Source organism: Sus scrofa, chromosome 8 (genome assembly GCF_054392235.1).
Source record: "Sus scrofa isolate SSC_HxYL_T2T_F1_AM1 chromosome 8, Sscrofa_HxYL_maternal_Yorkshire_Landrace_v2.0, whole genome shotgun sequence".
Taxonomy (NCBI): domain Eukaryota; kingdom Metazoa; phylum Chordata; class Mammalia; order Artiodactyla; family Suidae; genus Sus; species Sus scrofa.
In genome coordinates, this window is record NC_139390.1 from 37,739,818 (window position 1) to 37,761,258 (window position 21,441).

General features: G+C 36.8%; 1 protein-coding gene across 24 annotated transcripts in view; it reads right to left on the minus strand.

The window, feature by feature from the left end:
• Window positions 1-21,441, minus strand: part of NFXL1 (nuclear transcription factor, X-box binding like 1) — a 58,317-nt gene continuing 36,876 nt past the window's right edge. For 23 of the 24 annotated variants that reach the window (XR_014812408.1, XR_014812406.1, XR_014812403.1 and 20 more), the window contains 6 exons: window positions 19,117-19,283; window positions 15,725-15,794; window positions 9,201-9,305; window positions 5,803-5,889; window positions 4,770-4,823; window positions 1-1,140 (listed from right to left, as the gene is read on the minus strand). Coding sequence is in view for 12 of the 24 variants with exons in the window: in XM_021100583.2 (XP_020956242.2) it covers window positions 967-1,140; window positions 4,770-4,823; window positions 5,803-5,889; window positions 9,201-9,305; window positions 15,725-15,794; window positions 19,117-19,283 (657 nt within the window). In the remaining 12 variants the exon portion in view is untranslated. Of the gene's footprint in view, window positions 1,141-4,769; window positions 4,824-5,802; window positions 5,890-9,200; window positions 9,306-14,877; window positions 14,946-15,724; window positions 15,795-18,852; window positions 19,284-21,441 lie in introns of those variants that run through there. The other variant, XR_014812397.1, reaches the window with a different exon arrangement.

Here is a 21,441-nt window from a genome sequence, read left to right on the forward strand (position 1 = left end):
TTTTGGTATGAAAAATTTTAATGAAAACATTAATTATACAAAAACTAAATTTAAAAAACCACTTAAAGTGACTTACGATTCAAACAGATCTGGCTTACTGATGTTACTCTATCAGTTTGTTTTCATAAGAACTGATTATTTCCATCTGAAAAAACCTACTTATAGGACTGCGGGAAGAAAAATGAGAATAAAGTACATATAGCTTGTCGGCCCTGTGCTCAGCATGTATTGCTCATAAACACTAGTTTTTCTTTTATTATTACTTTGAAAAAACACATACAAGTTTTACAAAACATGCCAACTTCAGTTAGAAGCTTCTTACACAAGAAATAGCCACATGTGAGGAATCTTAGCCTGTATTTTTGGAAAACAATTATATTGTCCTCTGAGGAACATACTACATAAAATTTTATTTCAATAACTGAGAAAAATTCTTCACTAATAAAACAATTTCTGGAGTCTACTTATATAGATTCATGTTATAATTTAAGAGGTCTTTTTAGAGAATATATATATTTTTATATACAAAGTTACATGATCAAGAAAAGTACCTGTTAATAAGTAACCAAAATATTGTGACATATTCCTCAGTAATCACTACACATATGGCTTAGTTTCATCTTAATTTTGCCAAAAAAAAAGATGTTGGTGTGAAATAGTATATGAAACAGTTACGTCAATACAAGAAAGCACAATGAACAACTAATATGTTACCCTGCCACTGGCTATGCCTTATGAAACATTTTACAATCTGTCATGCTTTTACTATTAAGTAACATTATAGTGCCACCTCTAGTATGCCAACGACGATAAAGCTTCACATTCTTTCCTTCTAACAACAGCTGGAAGAGAATATAGAGATGAATGTTACCGTATATCATGTTCTACAACATTTCCTTTCTAATATTCCAAATGCAATAATTTATCTAAATCTAATCTGAGGTATATTAACAAATCAAACATTTTTTAATCCACACCATGGGCTATGTACCATGCAAACACTACAACCACAACTGCACATGCTGGAAGGAGGTAATATTTATATTTTTGCCATAGCGTTAGCTCAACTGCCACTTCATCTCTCTTCTTGTTCTTCTTCCGACGACCCTTCAGTCTGTTTTCAAAAGCCTCCAGTTCAGCCTACATCAAAACAGCATCATTTTTATTAAATTCGATACACAAAATGATTTGAAATTTTCCACTTAAATAAAAATAAATTTGGGAAAATTTTTTGATGGTAATGATATACAATAAATATATTGATTTTATTTCTTAATTTTATTTGTTTGTTTGTTTGTTTTGCTTTTTAGGGCACACCCACAGCATATGGAAGTTGCCAGGCTAGGGGCTGAATTGGAGCTGTAGCTGCCAGCCTACACCACAGCCACAGCAACTCGGGATCCGAGCCACATCTGGGACCTATACCACAGGTCACGGCAATGCTGGATCCCCAAACCACCGAGTGAGGCCAGGGATTGAACCCACATCCTCATGGATATTAGTTGGATTCATTTCCACTGTGCCACAATGGAAACTCCCTTGATCTTTTTTTTTAAAAAGGAGTATCTCTCCACTACTGATGATACACAACAAATTCAGGTAAGCAGAAAGGCAACTAGGGAGTAATGGAAGAAATTATTTCAGACCAAAGGCCTGCCTTTAATACTAAATACAGAAGCATCTGATTTAAAATACAGACATTAAGTGGCTCATATACACACATTAGTCTTATACATCAAGACCATTAATCTATAATTAATGGAGCTCTATAACATGCAGCTTTCAGCAAGTTCTAAGAGATGCCCCATTAGCCTAAGATACCTGTAATTCTAGATTTTTTTTTTTTTTTTTGTCTTTTTAGGTCCACACCCACAGCATATGGAAGTTCCCAGACTAGGATCCAATCAGAGTTGCAACTGCCGGCCTACACAACCACAGCAACATGGGATCTGAGCTGTGCCTGCGACCTACACCACAGCTCACAGCAATGCCAGATCCTTGACCCACTGAGTGAGGCCAGGGACCAAACCTACATCCTCATGGATACTAGTCGGATTCACAGCCCACTGAGCCACAGGGAAATCCAATAATTCTAGTTGTATACAATGATGATAAAAAGCATTAATGGCTTGTATGGAAGAAATTCAAGTGAGCAAAGAGAAAAAAGCTACCAGAAACTGATTCCTCCTTTTACCAAATATGTTTAAAAACACAAAGTGAAAATTCTTCAGGGGGAAAAATGCTTCATGCTTTAAATCGAAACAACTGTTTTAGAAAGTAGAATTAATAAAGAGTAACTAGATGTGTACTCCATAGAATCTTCTTACTAAATTTTAATACATGATAACATGATATACTACAATGCATTGTAATTAACTAAAACTTGACATTCCTTAACTAAAATATGTATGCAATGTTCATACAAAATTCCATATATGGGAGTTCCTGTCGTGGTGCAGTGGTTAACGAATCCGACTAGGAACCATGAGGTTGCGGGTTCGATCCCTGCCCTTGCTCAGCGGGTTAACGATCCGGCGTTGCCGTGAGCTGTGGTGTAGGTTGCAGACGCGGCTTGGATTCCACGTTGCTGTGGCTCTGGAGGAGGCCGGTGGCTACAGCTCCGATTCAACCCCCAGCCTGGGAACCTCCATATGCCGCAGGAGCGGCCCAAGAAAAGGCAAAAAGACAAAAAAAAAAAAAAAAAAAAAAAAATTCCATATATGTTTACTTAAAAAGAAGAAATATAAACATCAGTTAACATATCCATAACTTTGCTCATAAATGACATTTGAGGAAGACCTAACACATACTTAATGCAAAGTGGCTTTCTTCAATGAGCCAAAATGTCAGAATAGTCTCAAGTGGTTGCTGATATAGAGCAAAAGGTCAAAATATATTAAAAGCAACCAAATTTGAGAACTACTGACATAGTAAAAAATGTATGTTTTAATGATGGCCCACAGTCATCAAGTATAGTTTAAATTATACTCTATATACTGCTTTAAAGGCCAGTCAGTAAAGAAAGAATATATTTAAGATTTCTATCCATAATGTTTTATAAAAAAGGGGAGGAAGGGACACCCTAAAATATTCTTTTTTTTTTCTTCCTATGGCCACAATTTCGGCATATATTAAGTTCCCAGGCTAGGAGTCAAATTGGAGCTGCAGCTGCTGGCCTACACCACAGCCACAGACAGCAACGTGGGATCCAAGCTGCATCTGCAACCTATGCTGCAGCTTGCAGCAACACAGGATCCTTAACCCACTTAGTGAGGCCAAGGATCGAACTTACATCCTCATGGATACTAATAGGGTTCTTAACCCACTGAGCCATAACTTTAACTCCTAAGCTATTCGTAATAATTTATTCTCCCAGGGTTCCAGTCAACTCATGTTTTACTATATTAGCTCTGATAACTTATTTTTCAATATTAGGCAGATGAACTTTATAGAACCATAAAACATCAGAGATCATTTTAGCCTACCTTTGCTACATGAGCTGTTTTTAAAGCCTTCTCTCAAGTCACCCAAATTTCAATTTCTTTTTTCTTTTTGTCTTTTGTCTTTTTAAGGCTGTATCCTCGGCATATGGAGGTTCCCAGGCTAGGGGTCCAATCGGAATTGTTGCTGCCGGCCCACGCCACAGCCACAGCAATGCAGGATCTGAGCCATGCCTGCGACCTACACCACAGCTCACGGCAACACCGGATCCTTAACCCACTGAGCGAGGCCAGGGATGGAACCTGCAATTTCATGGTTCTTAGTCAGATTTGTTTCCCCTGGGCCATGTCAGGAACTACCAAATTTCAACTTCTTCATTCATAAGGGCGGCAGTCTGCATACACTATACCCCGCTTTATAAGTATAAAGCATCACAAAACGCAAACTGACAAAAAATCATGTCATTATTAGAAAGTTAAGCCACTCTGGGGTATATGATCAATATAGTATTTGAGCAAACAGGGATATCAGAAATACACTTGTTATCTACGTTAAAAAAAAAAAAAAACATAATAATCCTGCATTCAAGAATCTAAAGGGGAGGAGTTCCCATCTTGGCTTAGCAGAAACGAATCTGACTAGGAACCATGAGGTTCTCGATCCCTGGCCTTGCTCAGTGGGTTAAGGATCCGGCATTACTGTGAGCTGTGGTGTAGGTCGTAGACACGGCTTGGATCCCGCACTGCTGTGGCTCTGGTGGAGGCCAGTAGCTAGAGCTCCGATTGGACCCCTAACCTGGGAACCTCCATATGACACAGGTGCAACCCTAAAAAGACAAAAAAAAAAAAAAAAAAAAAAAAGAATCTAATGGGAAAATAAGAGGGTATATTATTAAAACAAATATATTAGTTAGTAAACAGCACTTATTTGTCATAGATAATCTATGACCAGGTAAGACAGAACTCAAGTTATTTTAGATGGGTGAGGACACACTCCAGGGGACATCTTAAAACAGATGCTGCAAAGCACTTACCCCCATCTCCAAACCAATAGAGGAGTTATCTCTGGAGAATGGATGAAACTGGCAAGGAAGTAAACTGGGAATATATAAACTATCTGGGAATATACAAGGTCCTGTGCTTCAGAGGTTCAGTAAACCTGGACTGGAGTAAGTGGATGGCTAATTTCTGTTTTACAGAACTATATTTTCAGTACAGAACTGAGCTAACCAGACCCTAGTTTGTATGTTTCCACATATCTTGTGTTTGCATAGAGACATCTTTGCAATGATGCAAAGAGACATAAAATTGGACATTTTGTTTAGTTACCTGTTGTCTTCGTTTCTCCTCTTCAAGAGCAGCTTTGGCTTCTGCTTCTTTTATCTGTTTACAGACATTTAACAGTAAATTAACATAATCTTCAAATTTTATATAGAAGTTTAACATCTTTCCTCCCAGGCGCCACTCACCCATAACAACTTCTGGGAGCTTCATATTAAAAATTTTTTAAAGAAATGTAAATGTTATACTTAGACATATTACCAAGGGTACTAACAGGGGGGAAGGGGAGGTAGGGTGTTACACCTTTACCTAAACATTTCGGCTTAACAACCACAACAGATATTAGATCATAACTGATTACAATTCCAAGAGCTACAACACTGTAACATGAAATAACTTTAAAAACTGGACCATAAGGAGTTCCCGTTGTGGCGCAGCGGAAACAAATCCAACTAGCAACCATGAGGTTGCAGGTTCGATCCCTAGCCTCACTCAGTGCATTGAAGATCCTTCATTTCTGTGAGCTGTGGTGTAGGTCACAGAGGTGGCTCGGATCTGATGTTGCTGTGGCTGTGGTGTAGGCCGAAGCTGTAGCTGCAATTCAACTGGTAGCCTGGGAACTTCCATGTGCTGTGGGTGCAAGCCCCCCCCCAAAAAACAAACAAACAAACAAACAAACAAAAACATCAATTATCACATACCACTTTTTGCCTAGAGTTGAAATTGACTATTTTCTTAAAATGCCCTCTCTGGAAGGGAATCATTAGTTTCAAATCAAACCAAGAGTTTATTGACTGACGGGCTGATGGAGGGAAACGGTGACACTAGAGGTAACCCAAACACCAAAGAATCCGGAGACCTAGTTTTGTGTTATTTTAATCTTATCTTCTGGAGGCTTACACTAACCTCAAGATGAACAACTATGTTTCAGAGCACATACACTAACTCGTATAGCGCATGGAAAAATCTAGTACACACCAGACAATATCAAAATAAGCCTATAAACTATGCTTCTAACACAAAAGCAAAAAAAAAGGGGGGGCCACTAACATATTACAAATGATATTTAATGTGACATCACCTCGGATGCTTTTCGCTTCATTTCCTTGCATGTTGTGTCACATTCTATGGAAATCTGATTTTCACGTACTTTGTTGCACTGCAATTCCTACAAAAAAATTTGTTAAATTTGATTTTAAAAGATTTCCCCCAAAGTCCTAAACATACGCCATTAAAAAAAAAAAAAGGCAAAATTTCTCGGGCAGTTTAAGATTATGCCTATTACTTAACAGTCACGTTCATTAATATTTAATGATGATATGATTACAAGCATTAGGTGCCTTGGTTCAGCAGTGATTATTTCTTTATCTCTTATTTGCAAAAAAAGTGAATACCATAAAATTAACACCATCCATTTAATAATCACTTACTAAGTGCCACCATCAACTTAGCTTCAATTTCATTTTATTCTTTATTTTTCTTATTGTTTCTTGTTATTCTCCCAGTGAAGTACTAGAGTAAAACCAGTTTTCTGAGACAATGGAAATGTTCTCAATCTGCGCCACTCACAAGGGTAGAGCACTTACACACACACATGGCTAACCGAGCACTTAAAGTGTGGCCAGGGAAATCGAGAAACTGAATGTCATACGTGATTTAACACTGAGTCATTAACATGCTTATGTCAATAGCCATATGCGGCTAGTGGCTACCAACTCAGTGTGGTTCTAGAGAGTTTTCTAGATAGCTACAATTTTTTTTCTCAACCACTTAAATCTTTTTAAAGAAAGTTTAGATGAATACTGTTCTAAAGCTTTTATCTGCACTTCACTGCCTCCTTAATGAAATAATAATTAAAAAAAAAAACCTAATATACTCTTTTCTTGATGAAGTGACATCAATACTATGATAAACTTGTGTGCTATCCTATAATACAATATATGGTCATTTTAAATAATCTTAGACTTTACTTTTGTAGATCTTTTATCTACCTTTTATTCATTCCCTATTTCTTGCTGCTAGATGTCACTTTTGTTTGAAATGTACATATTTATACTGTTCCTTTCTCACCAGACATTTAGACATTACTTTTTTAGTTCATATCTACCAGAGCCAGGAAATAAGATCATTACATCCTATGAGCAAAGAACTTTATATAGCGCAGAATTTTATTAGTTAGAGGGCTTCCTCGCCCTTAGTTCTTCATTTTTGGCTGAGCTGCTGATAAACAGTCTTATTGTCCAAGAACAGTGCAAAGGAAAAATAACATGGACAAACACTAGAGACAAAAATAAATACTGATAAGGTCTATCAGCCTGGTAAAAGGATCATTTCTTTTCTCATTCAAAAGTAACTATTACATGCCAAGCACTGTATTAGGAACAGGGGGATACAATAAGGAAAAAACTAATCTGGTAAGTGCTAAACTAACAACAATAATAGCAACCACTATTTATTAAACAGAGTAGTTATTATGCTAAATGCTATATAAGCATTATCTCTTTTATTCCTTTTAATCAGTCTGTGTAGGGAGTTCCCATTGAGTGCAGCAGAAATGAATCTGACTAGTATCCGTGAGAATGCAGGTTCAATCCCTGGCCTTGCTCAAAGGGTCAGGGGTCTGGCATTGCCATGAGCTCTGGTGTAGGTAGCAGACACAGCCTGGATTCCGAGTTGCTGTGGCTGTGGCATAGGCCTGCAGCTGTAGCTCCAATTTGACCCATAGCCTGGGAACTTCCATATGCTGTGGGTGCAGCCCTAAAAAGCAAAAAAAAAAAAAAAAAAAAATCAAACAGAAGTCTGTGTATAAACTATTTTACAGATGAAGAAACAAGGATACAGATCCTAGAATCACAAAGCTCTTAGTTATGAACCTAGTACAAAGTACAATGAAAGACAAAAGGAAGGAGCATCTAAGTCTTCCCAAAGGAGTCAAAGAAAGGAAAACCTTCCCAAACACAGAAATGCTTGCACTGGGTATTGGCAGGATTCTAGTGAGCAAAACAATACAGAAAAGGAACACATGTATTGCCACATATTAAAGGAGAATACAGCAGGTGTTAGGGACCTCAAGCGATGGATTCACAGAGATGACTGCCAGGGAATGAGACTGGACAAGCAGGTAAAGGTAATACCACAGATCCTCCTTTATGCCAAGTCTATATATACACACGTTTCTTATAAAACATGTTATTTTTTTCCCCAAGTGAAGAATCACTGAAGAACTTAGATTGAAAGTATTACAATTAGAGGCAAGGAAATCTGTTATGAAGCTGTTTTCAAAGTCCAGATAATAAGTTGCTGCCAAAATTCTAATGGGTGGCAAACTGCACTTGGATAGCAATATGAGAGAGAAAACTTGAGAGGCACTTCAGAATAAAAGTGTTTTGACTGAGGAGTTCTCTTGTAGCTCAGCAGGTTAGGGATCCAGTATTGCCACTGCAGCAGCTCGGGTACTGCCGTGGTATGGGTTTGATCCCTGGCCCAGGAACTTCTACATGCCTGGGCGGGGGGGGGCTGGTTGAGTACTGATTTTTATACAAAGTAGTCCATTTAAATATCCTAAACTTAGAGATTCAACTTCAAAAAAATTCAGGGCTACACACTTAAATTCAGAGTTACCTATCCCAGGAAATGAAAGTAGGAGCTGTAAAAACAAATGAAAAGCAAAGATCGATAAAAGCAAAAACTTTGAAGAAATACTTGTTAAACAAATGAACAAAAGAAAGAATTTAAAGAGAAGAGAAAGGGAACTAGCTTTAGGGAGCAACCACAAGAACACAAAGAAAAAAAGGAGTTACAACTCTAAATGAGAAAGGGATAATCAGAAGTTAAGAAGGATGACATCTTCAAAGGAAAGCCAAGGAGAAGGAGAGTTGACCTGTGAGAGTTCAGTGAGATTCTTCATAAGTTCTGCTAAATGGTAATGAAGTCTGCTTCCACCGAGCTTTCCAATCATTCGTTTTTGCCCTTTCACTCCTCCATTACCACCATCTTATCTTAAAATGAGTTCTCTCCAAGTTTGAACGTTATTTTATAACTGTATGAGGCTGTGTATATGAAGTGTTTTGAAGGCACCATTTTCACAACATAAGGCAAAAAAACGTTCATAAATAAGAGCAACAGGTTAATTCCAGCCATGTCTTAAATCACGAAACTCACTTTCTTACTCACATTGTGCTCCTGGTGCAAAGACCTCAAATCTAGAACACACCACCTCTATCCAAAAAGAGCACTGAACTCTTTTATAAAATCATCAAATTCAAATATAAAATCATCCTCTTTTACTACCAAACTGCGGAAAACTAAACCATCAAGCAAAACTGATTTTTAAAATAAGCATTTACAGAAATAGGCCAAAAATAAAAAGATTCTACTTAAAAGTAAGTCAAAGAACTACCAAAATCCCCCTCAAAAAAATGAAAACAAAACAACAAAAGTGTACACAGAAAAGAATTTTCAATAACTTAAAATATTTACCTTTTTTATTCTTTTACAAGGACATCTAAGTTTCACCTTTTGGTTGCAATTAAAGGGACATTCACCAGGATGGCACATTTCTTTGCATCTATGACCACAAGGAAGCTGAAATAAAACCAAAATAAAACAATTAGATATTTATATTTGAGTCATGCTCTACCGCCCCCTTCTCTCAACAACTCTGTCAAGAAAAGGTCTCTCACAATAAGGGTCAATCAATCCTGAAGAATGGGTTGATTTTTCAACTTTTTTCTTTTAGAAGTAAATTACCAAATCTCTAGAAATTTTAAATAGTCTCCCCAGTTCCACTCCAAGAGTACCTCTTAAATCACTCTTGAGGCTAGTTATAGCCACGCAACTAAGTTCTGGGCCAATGGAATGTAATCGTAAGTGCTTCTGTGTCTTGAAGCTTTGCAAGAGCACCATCTGTGTTCTTCCCTTCCCACATGTGCTGGAAATGAGGACATCTATCAACATGGGCAACAGTGGAGCCCATGTATCAAAGAGAGCAAAGCTGCCTGCTACCTTGGATACATGGATCAATACATGGAGCACTAGGACACATCTACCTTCCTTCGCATGCTTACGTGGGAAAGAAAGAAAACTCCTTTGTCCCTAAGTGATACAACTGCTTAGCCTTTTACTCTAAAAGCCTTGCCACCATGTATAAAAACATAATAGGTGGCCAAACCAATTCAGTAATGCCATGATGTCTACATGCTCCTTGACTTTACATAAATCTTCTTATCCTAGTCAAGCTTTCAGATGAAATGGTTCTCTCCTTTCTATTCACATCTTATCCAAACTTTGAGAGACAGCTTAAATCATCATAAAGGCTTAAGATGAATCTGCCTACATGTGAAAAATAACAGCAATAATGTAAGAAATCTATTTCTACACTATTGTGACACTGCTTGTATTATACTGAATTTTACAAGAATACTTTTAAGTACTTCGTATATTTGTCCTCCAACCAGAATGTAAATAAAAGACACTCATTAGTGAGTGGGTTAAATTCCAAAATCAGACTGCTTGGAACTGAATCCCAGATACCCTGTAGACTAGCTATGGGACTTTGGCTAAGCCACCTGACTTTTCTGTGCTTCACATGCAAAACTGGGAAGGGTAGCAGAACGGTATAAAGGTGTTGTAAGGATTAAAAATTCTTAGTATATTTAGCTATCAAAATAGAAGTCATGATTTTAAGTTAGTAAGGCAGTTAAAGGCAATGGTCTACTATTTCTTTGTGTCTCTCATAATCATTAACAGAGATACTTACAACTAGTGAACACCTCAATAAACATTTAAATCCTCCAAATTCTAATCTATATGATTTACCAGATGGATCCTTCAAACTATTGACTTCAAGAAATTCAGAATCCTTTTCCACTGTCTGTAGTCTCTCTCTAGTGTGCAAACAGTGCCTTATTTGATTTTTAGCAGAGACATTCAGAGCAAAACTAAATTTGGATCACTCACACTGCATTTTCACTAATCCTATCATAGAGTAGCGCTGTAAGAATGAGTTCCACACTAGGTACTACTGGGCCACTTTGGTTGTTTTTCTCTGCACCTCATACTAGGCCCTCAACACTTCTTAACAAGCTCAATATTTATTCACTTTCAACAACCTGCCTCAGGGTGGTTGCTCAAGTACTCCTTCACTTTACTCTCACCTTCATTCCTGCAAGTGCCTCGAGCCTGAGCCTTATGTGATAAACATGACAAACATTTGCCATTAGCTCACCACCTATCCTTGCTTCTCCTCAAAGCTCTCTACTGCCTCTTGTTCTTTCCTTAATCTGGGAGGTAGTTACATCCATCATCTTCACTAAAAGTAACTAACACTCTAACTTTAAATCAGCGATTCTGAAGTGGAAAGTGAACAGGGAAGCATCCGAATCAATAAAGGAAGATCCTTCTGAAATTATATGGAATCGTGGCTACAGTGTGGTCTCCTCCTGATCAGTATTCTACCTCTTCGATGTGCTGGAGCTGATGAAAGGTTAAGAACCATCAGTCTAAATGTTTTATCTTTCTGCCACCTAAAAGACTCTGTGCTCGCTCTTCACAATTTCGCCAACATTGTGAAAGTCTTTTTTTCTCTGGCTGAGTCCCCTGCCTTTGACATGTATCTCTTTTCTCTAAATCCTTCATTTGATCCTGCCATCTCATTTAACAATTACTCCATGAATCTCCCTGCCTTTTGCATCCAATGTTGGCAGAAGCTGAAGAAATAAATTGGATGGCCGCCTGATTCACCACAATGCCCCCAGGAGCCACAGCCATGGCTAAACTACCCTTTCCTGTTTCCTGTCTATTGCAGCCTGTAACAAAGGAGCCCCTGGACCCAAGGTGGGCTGGATTCTCTCTCCTGATCACACTGAAACCTGAAAGGGAGAGGTGGCGGTTTGAACAGAGTCATCCCACAAGAGTCCCCTGAGCTCCTACTGCCAAGCCCCTTGGGACGTCCCCACCTATATATTGCCCTTCCCCAATTTTGGCTGAACACCCTTCCTTTAAGAATCCGTGAACTGTCTCTCAGTATCCTCCAAATATACCTCCTTTATGCAATAAACTAGCCAAACTTATGTCTATAGATTGTAAGGAGAAGTGAAACTCATCCAGAGTATACTGTGCTCATATGCAATATATGTCCCACAGACAAAGCAAAGCCAATAATCTTAAAAAGGTATCAAACTCACTAGTAATCATGGCAATGTAAACTGAAATCATGAGATGCCATAAGGTTGGCAAAACTTTAAATATTTTGACAATACCAAGTATTGGCAAGGATATGGAACAACAGGAGCTGTAAAACACTGATGGTAAATTGGAAATTTTACTGGTTATAACTATTTTGGAAATCGATATGACTTTAAGTTGAAATAACGCAGTTCCTATGACCAAGCAACCGCAAAGAGATATCTATGCATGCATTACCAGAATGTACAAACAAGAATGTTTATAGCAGTATTTTTTGTAACAATTCTATTTATTTGCAGTAAAATAAAATTTAAACAACTACAATATACCTAGAGAATGGAATAAGTGGACTACAGCCACATGCAATAAAAATGACAAACATCATGTAGAGCAAACAAAGCAAGTCACAAAAGTTCATACTTCTGAACTTTTAACATAACATTAGGCGAACAATCAATACTGTTTCCAGATACACATACAGTAAAAAAGTTAACTTACTATAAATTAAAGCAAGGAAGTAATTATTATAAAAGACCGATGGTGGTGCCATACAGGATAGAGGGAGGGAACTACAGTCAGAAAGGAACTCTGGTATACTTGTGAGATGCAGCAATGCTGTATTTTTTTACCTAGCAGACTTATATAGTGTTCACCTTCTGTATATATGTGTTGATGTACTTGTAGGTGTGAAAAAATTTCATTGTTTTAAAAAAATTAAATCCCATGACCATTTCCCTGTTGGATGTGCAAGCATGTATTAGCACAAAAGCCAGGTTATATATTCTGAAAGAGCAGAAAAGTAGTGCCAAAGAAATCTGATCAGAAGGTACAATATTAATGACTACCTTTATGACAGATTTCACAGCAAAAAATAGAGATTCTTCAAAAACACTCAACCCTGATATTCATTTAAAGATGAGATATCCTCCTCTTTCTACTCAAAGTGAGATGGTTTTCTTCCACTCTATTAAGGCCTTTAATATCATTCTGCTAGCATTTGCTAAGCCACATCAAATGGCTTACCAATAAGCAATGTTGTCTAGTTCAAAAATGTCCCATTTTAATCTCAATAATTTAAAAAGCTCGCTTGAAAAATGAAGGAACGCCTGCAAATCAATATTATTTGCACATAAATACCTATCCCATCCTCCCCATTGCTGGCACATCTATAGCACTTACCGTATACTAAGACTTTTACGTGTTATTAACTCACTTAATATTCAGCACACTCTGAAGTGAGTATTACTATCACCCTCATTTTACACATGAACAACTTGAGATGCAGAGACGTTAAACAATTTGACCAAGTAAAACGTAGAAAAGCTTGCATGGGAATGATAAAACCAAATTCAGACATAGTTTTTAAAAGGAGAATTGTATATGTGGGACAGAGTTTAAATAAAGGTACGGTTCTCAATGATTACCTTTATATTTCTTTTTAATTCAATTCAAACCTAATTTAACAGTCCAATAGACATGCGAATGTCTATCAGAGCATCAGTGGAGCCAGAAGGACATACCTATGCCATTTTCACAGTTCACGCTCACTCTCGCCCTCAATAGACATTTACCAACTACCTAATATGTACAACCAGGAAATCAGAGACTTAGATGAAGGGACAAATATGACATAGTCTCTGTTCACAAGAAACCTACAGTATAGAAAAGGAGGAGGAACTTTGTCAGTGCATCTTAACATGTCATAACCCCACACATTACTCCTGAGTATCAGATATTTATGGCAGATTCAAAAAAAGACGGAGTTCTTGGTTGATCCAATGTATGACTTGACACTATAGTCTACTGGTTCTCAGAGTGTGGTGCCAGACCAACCGTATCACCATTACCTAACAGCTTACTTTAGAAATTCAAACCCTAGGGCCTCCATTCCAGGTCCACAAAGTCAGAAACTCTGGAGTGGGGACCAGTAACTTGTTTTAACCAGCCTTTGAAGTGATTCTGATGCATATTAGAGTTTGAAAACCATGGCTGTAGCCTTACCAATGTCAAGAGAAGATAAACTAGGGTAAGTTCTACTAGATACAACAACATTCCCCTGTCCACCCCTAGACAGTTCTACACTATAATAGTCATTTGAATTATTCCCAACTTAAGGATATACTTTTCAAGTAAGAGCAAAGAGACTCCAGCAGTACCAGGGGCTCCAGAATGGCCTAGAGTCCAAAAATCATGAGCATGGCAAAGAGAATTTTAAATAAATAGTGTTTGTTTATCTCTAGTCCCACCAAATGTCATAACAGTATCACAAATGAATCATATCCAAGGCAATGCTAAACAGCAAATTAGCAACCCCTGAATTAAATTTTCTTATTTCTAACTGCAATCTCAAACCAAGTTACTGAGTCAGATTAAAAATAAAGCATTCTCAACTACATATTACCTGGAATTTGAACTTGGAGAGAAGAAAATTTATTTTAAAAGAGAAAACTCAGATTTTGATGAATTCATAAAATTAAATTTGAAATATCCTTGCCTCTAGTTTCACTCATATAACAAAGATAGGATTATTAAAATAACATTTATTTCTTGAAATGTCTCCCTTTTTATAATCTTACATAACTTTTAGAATTCCTAGTTTTAATTTTCAATAGCTCTTAAACAGAAATCCATAAAAGTGTCCAAAGTTTCAGTTAAAAGGAAAGACAATTAACAAAAAATCATGTCATGCATTGGTTTCTGTTTTTATTTATTCAGAGGCTATTATATTTAAGACTTTGTTGTCATCATCTCTTCCTGGTCTAAACAGGATGAGAAACACTTTGTCTAAGTGCATAAAACAGAGAATAAAAGAAAGGAGGTGCCATTAATACATCTATAGGTCAAAAGAATTCCTTTATAAATGTCCATCCAAATCAAGGAACTGTCAGTGTCCTACCTCCCACAACAAAAAAGGTACACTTTCACTTTTAAATTGCCAGAGATGGAATACTTTGGTTTCTTAAAATATTACTTTTTTTTTTTTTTTTTTTTTTTTGGTCTTTTTAGGGCTGTACCTGCGGCATATGGAGTGTTCCCAGGCTAGAGGTCAAAACGGGGCTGTAGCCACTGGCCTACAACCACAGCCACGGCAACACCAGATCAAGCCGTGTCTGCGACCTACACTCCCAGCTCACGGCAACGCCGGATCCTTAACCCACGGAGCAAGGCCAAGAATTGAACCTGCATCCTCATGCATGCTAGTCCAATTCATTTCAGCTGAGCCACAACGGGAACTCCGGTTTCTTAAATTATTGCCAGGATAAATCACCAGTGAGTTTTTTTACCTTTCTACTCTAAATTTTTTGAACCACCTTTGATACATTTAGTTGGAATACGATGCATATACAAGCATCAGAATCTTTAAAAACAAAACTTTATATACAAATGTTTTCTATTAATTAATTCAAGATGGGAGTGAGCTTTAAAGTTTATATACATACATAAATACAGCAACATATTTGTTTTTTCTACTGTGGACTTACTGTCCAACTGCTCATGAGCCACACAGGTCTTTATCTATTTATATTTTAAAGCAGGTAAACACTAGGTCAATACTTAATGCATAAAGTATATAAGCTACCTTTAAAACTGCTTTTAAAAAAATCTTCAAAGGATTATTCCTAGTCCCGACATGCCCAAATTTCATAAAGAAATGTCCATTGACCCTAACCATACATTTTTACAAGATACCAATCGCATTTTCCCTTCTGGATCCACATTTCTAGTGGGTCCAGAAAAGACCTGAAATAGGATGACCAAACAAGAAAAGAGAAACAATGCCCAAGAAACACAACTTAAAAGGTTCTATTAAAGCTTACCTCTTTAGGACACTGATTTTTGCAACAACTAAGGAGGTTCTTTTCATTTATATCAGCTGTGGTCATTTTTCTAAAGAGATGAGAGGAAGTAATGATGACATTCAAACCAAAGTCCATTTTATAGCACGATTTTTCTAAAAATAATTCATAATTTCAAACATATCCATAAAATTATTTTACTTATTTATTGTTTGAAGAAATATTTTAATCGTTATCTCCTCTGTAAGATTCTCAAATTACTTAACTATTCTAATAACTCAAACCTTCTAGCCCTTTATCTTTTACCAACAAATCAAATGCCAAAATAGCAGTTACTGCAAAAAGGAAGTACAAAACACACAAAAAATCTCATCTGTGCCTGGCTTCTCTTTTAGAGTTCTTACTAGTATCTTTCCTGTAGGTTAATCATTATTCATAATTATAACTCTAAGTCTTCTATACAAAAGATTTAAAACCAATGGTTCAATATGTTACTTAAAAACTGACCAAGGAAAAAATGCTTGCTCAGATTTACTTCTGAAGAATAGGAAAAAACAGGGTTACTTCAAATTGAGGGGATATTCACTGTGAAATACAGTGAGCTTATTAAACAAACTTTTTTTCAGTTTTTTTTAATTAAGCTATCTATTAATGTTAGGAATTTATTTATTTTATATTAGATCATTTTAGATCAATCTGTGCTTTTACTTCTGATTCAGTGGGTAATTCAGAAAAAGTCACAAACACCAAGGACTAAAACTGCTTTCTATTAGACAGTTGACAGTAGACACTGCATGAGTCGGTAACTAGTGACAATCTAAATCATACTTATCTCTTAGTTTCCCGAAGGCTTGAGGGGGGGCCGTTGAAACCACTCGGGCGTTGGTGGGGGTGGGGACGCAGAAATCACACATATCTTATTTTCCTCTTTCTCATTACATTTCTTCTCCTTTCCTATATTCTTTCTTTTCCTATTCCCTTCACTGACTGCCAAAACATACCATAAGTCTAGCCTTACTAATGTCAAAACTATTATCTTAAGTATTTGTGCCAAATTAGCTATAAAGGTACTCTTTAAACACATCCAATTTTCTTGGCACAATTTCACCTAATAATAACACAAAGTTTTTTATACTGGCTCTATTAAAAGTTTCATATTTTCATTCTTACAAGTCAGGTGTTCACTTCTGAACTTAAGAGTTAACATCATTTTATTTCTGTTTCTCTGTAATCAGGAACAAGATTTTCAAGGCCGGAATCTTTTATGTCTAATTTCTATAGAAGAAATTACTTGAAGCAGAAAAGGACTAAAAGGAAAAGATGACTGATGACATTATTTACTGAACTGAAAGTAAATAAAAGTATTGGTACAAATACTGGGACTGAAGAATTCCATACAAAAACATATACTTTACACACACTCGAGAAAAGGAAAAGGGAACTCTGGATAGCTGTGGCAATGGAAACCACTTCAACCCAAATGTAGCCACGTTATTTCCACCCAAAATCATTTAGCTTGTTAATAACAAACAAAATCACTCAAATCCCATGACCTCAGCACTACCAGAAGAAACTTCTACAAATTTCAAATTACCTGTAAGTAGAAAAATAAATACCAATCTCTAGCATGGCTATTTCTCAAGCTCCCATAACAAGTCTTTTCAGAGGGCTTAGTAGAGTTCTGGGAAAACTGAGCAGGAAAGAGAAGAGAGGGACTGAACTAACACCTCAGAAAAAGAAAAGTCTACCCTAAACATAAAAGTACTGAAAGAGTCTTGGTACAACAGGGCACTAACGAAAGAGAAGAGACTTTAAAAAGTGCACATCGTGGCTCAGCGGAAACGAACGTGACTAGAATCCATGAGGATGTGGGTTTGATCCCTGGCCGTGCTCAGTAGTTTAAGGATCCGGCCTTGCCGTGAGCTGTGGGGTAGGTCACAGACATGGCTTGGATCCTGCATTGCTGTGGCTCTGGTATAGGCCAGCAGCTGTAGCTGTAATTAGACCCCTAGCCTGGGAACCTCCATGTGCTGTGGGTGCGGCCCTAAAAAGACAAAATAAAATAAAATATAAAAATAAAAAGTGCACAAGAATCAAGGAACCAATGTTGGAAGGGCAACATTCTGTGGAAGAAGAAGGTAGAAAAGCAAGGTGCCCTTTGGAGACTGTACGACAAAGGGAAAGAGAAGCAAGAGGGGGAAATTTAGAAGCCTGCAAGACCAAAGAAAACAAACTCTTTTCATCAGCATCACCACTTAATAAAGCAAAATTGTCCTCTTAGCTCTCCCTACAAAATTTCTAAAACTAAAAATTGTAATTTAATTTCAACAAAATAATTTTAGTATTTAAAAAGAATAAAATTTGACTTTCCAAATTAAATTAGAGTCTAGAGTTAAGTGACAAAAACAAATTTAACATTAACATGCATTTTTCAAAAGGTATTTATGCTCAAAAAAAAAAAAAATCCGAAATAAAGTCATAGTCCCAAATTTAATTTGAGGAAACTGCTTAGAAAACCTACGCACAGACTTAAGTGAAATGGAGTTGAATGAGGTGGGTAATTATGTTAAACCATGATTAAATAGAAAAAAAATGGATTTTTCTTTCCCCTTTACATAATCTATAAGCAAAAATAAGTAAAGACAATATGGAGGTCATATCCTACTATGATAAATGCCGTTAACAGCAACATCTGTAATAAACAAAAGCCTGCCTTTTAAATCTATGATTTAAAAATTGTGCCTAAGTAACTAAGTGTAAGTCAACTTTTGATCCAACAAAAAATTCTAGTTCTAATTCTGTTATCCAAATACTAGTTGGATTTATTTCTGCTGCACCACAACAGAATTCCTCTCCTATTTTTTAAAAGCATTTTTTTTTCCCTAACACATTATACAGAATTCCCAAATGGAAAAAAAAAAAAAAAAAAAGGCACAGGGAGTTTCTGTCATGGCTCAGCAGTAACGAACCCAACTAGGATCCATGAGGATGCAGGTTCAATCCCTGGCCTCACTCAGTGGATTAAGGATCCAGTGTTGCTGTGAGCTATGGTGTAGGCTGCAGTCATGGGTCAGATCCTGCATTGCTGTGGCTATGGTGCAGGCTGGCAGATACAGCTTTGATTAGACCCCTAGCCTGGGAACTTCCACATGCTGCAAGTGTGGCCCTAAAAAAAGAGCAAAAAGAGAAAAAAAAGCACAATTTTCCTGGTTGAAATCAAGGTAAAGTATCTAGAAAGTGAAATATTCTACATTTCTTCCTTCCAGATCTCTACTAGAAAATTGAGACCTCCAGAGTCTAAGAACCACACAAAAAGCTACTCCTTAAAGTAATCTATAAAGGGTTCTGAATTACAAATAGATCCCAGTTAAAATAATTTTAGTAAAGTAAGACTACTTCTCCAGTCCACTTACCTACATTCCACATAAAGACTTGTGATCTTACAGTGACATTTTATTCTAAGCATCTGAACACAAGGAGGACATTCTCCAGGGTGACATGGCAGAACACACGGGTGAGGACAACCCGGCGGCCGTGATTTAGAGCAGCCTTCTTCACACTGAAGGCATTCTGGTCCAGCCTGATAAGTACCAAGAAAAATAAATCATCTAAATACAGAAGTTTAACATTTCCATCTATGTTAAATGTATAAAATTTACATATTCCATTAAAAGAAAGTACTTCTCTAGCTCTAAGAAGTACAAATAATACAATGGTGCCATGCTTTCACTCTTTTAAAAATATTTAAAATGAATAACAGCAAGATTATCAATAGGACCATTATTCACAAAGATTTTTATGTCTACAAACCTCATTTGATAAAAGTGCCTCATCTTAGGGCTTGATTACATTAAGCACTCCTATTAAAGTATAAATTACTTCCTAGTCAGTGACAGAAAAAAAACAGAGTAAAATCTTATCAATTTCCACCCAAGAAGCATCATAAGCATTAAACTAAAGAAATCAACACACTGTTAGCACATAAATAAAAATTACCAAAGCAGTCAACATTCTAGGAATGTTAATCTCACCTTGCCAAAGAGAAGCACATATGGAAGGGAGAGAATGACAAGCAGTTCATTTTTTCATGCAGTTCAATCAACCAAAATTAAATTACACTTACAAATAAATGAACCTTAATGTAAGTCAACAAAGCACCTCTCTGCTCTAGTAATTTAATAATATAACTAGTATCTACCTACTAAAGAAGGTTAAAGATTTTTATTGCAGAATATTGTTTATTTTCACATGTCACATGAGATAAGAGAGGTAGAGACTTGGATACTAAGTCTTAAAAGTTAAATATTTTTCATCATTCCCAAGTATAGCTATGATTACAAAAGAGGTATTATGTCAATAAAATTCCAAGCTACTTCTGGCATGTAGGATTAAAAAGAAAAAAATGTTTCAATTATGAAATGTTCCTCTATAAATAATTTTTAAAGGTACATTCATTAATTCCATAAAAACTTATTCAGCATTATGTGCTAGGTATTCTTCTGCATACTGGGAATGTGCAAGATTAGAGAGAATCCTGGCCTGAGGAATTTACATTTAAGTGGGGAAGGTAAAGAACATAACTAAATGTCTTCATAATACCTGAGAAAAGATAAAGCAGGATAAGAAAGAGCAATAGCATCATCAAGAAGGAAGCCTAGATGATCAAATTCATATTTGAACAGAAACCGAGTTATATAAGTGAGTCATAAGAATGTAGAATCCCAGAAAAAAATAGGTGCCAAACCTCTAAGTTAAGAACAAACTTGGAATAATGAAGAAATAGTAAGAACAGAGAGAAAAGTGAGCAAGTGAGTGATAAGTGAAGGGTTGGAAAGGTGGTTAGAAGGTAGATCTTATAAAAAGCCTGAGAGGACATGGTTAAGGCCTTTGAATTTATTCTGAGAGTAACTGAAAGCTACTGAAGAGTTCTGAACAGGGAGACGACACCTGACTTACACTTTTAACAAGATGAATCTGGGAGTTCCCATCATGGCTCAGCACGGCTTGGGGCTGGCCTTGCTGTGGCTGTGGTGTAGGCCAGCGGCTACAGCTCCGATTTGAACCCTAGTCTGGGAACCTCCATATGCCTCAGGTGCAGCCCTAAAAAGACAAAAAAAAAAAAAGATGAATCTGGCTGGTGTAGTAAGACAAAAGTGCGAGTAGGCAGGTTGACTGGGAAAATACTGCAGACATCTAGGTCAGAAATGATGGTGGCTTGGATGAGGATGTTAGTGGCAGAGGTCATGAACAAGGATCAGATTCACAATCAATTTTGAAGATAAACCTAATACAATTTGCTGAGAAACAAGGACAATGAGGATAAGAAAGCAATCAAGCAATTTTCCTATGTCTCTGATCTGCACAACTAGATAAGAACGGTAATTCACCTTTCCGAAATGGGAAAGACTGGGAGAATAGGCAATGAATCACAAAATATGCAAACATAAGCAAAGACAATACACATAGTCTATTTTTTCTTCCCAGTTATGTGGTAGACCTGCAATAATCTCCATTTAACTAACAAGGTGTAATTGACCTTTCTGAAATGGGAAAGACTGGGAAAATCACAAAATATGGAAAATAAGCAAAGATAACACAGTCTATTTCATTTGTTTCTTCCTGGCTAGGTAGTACGCCTGCAATAATCTCCATTTAAATGACATGAGCAGAAAAGCATACTGGGATGGGAGTTAAGACATGGGTGATCCTACTTTCTGAACTGCTACTCTCTTGTACGA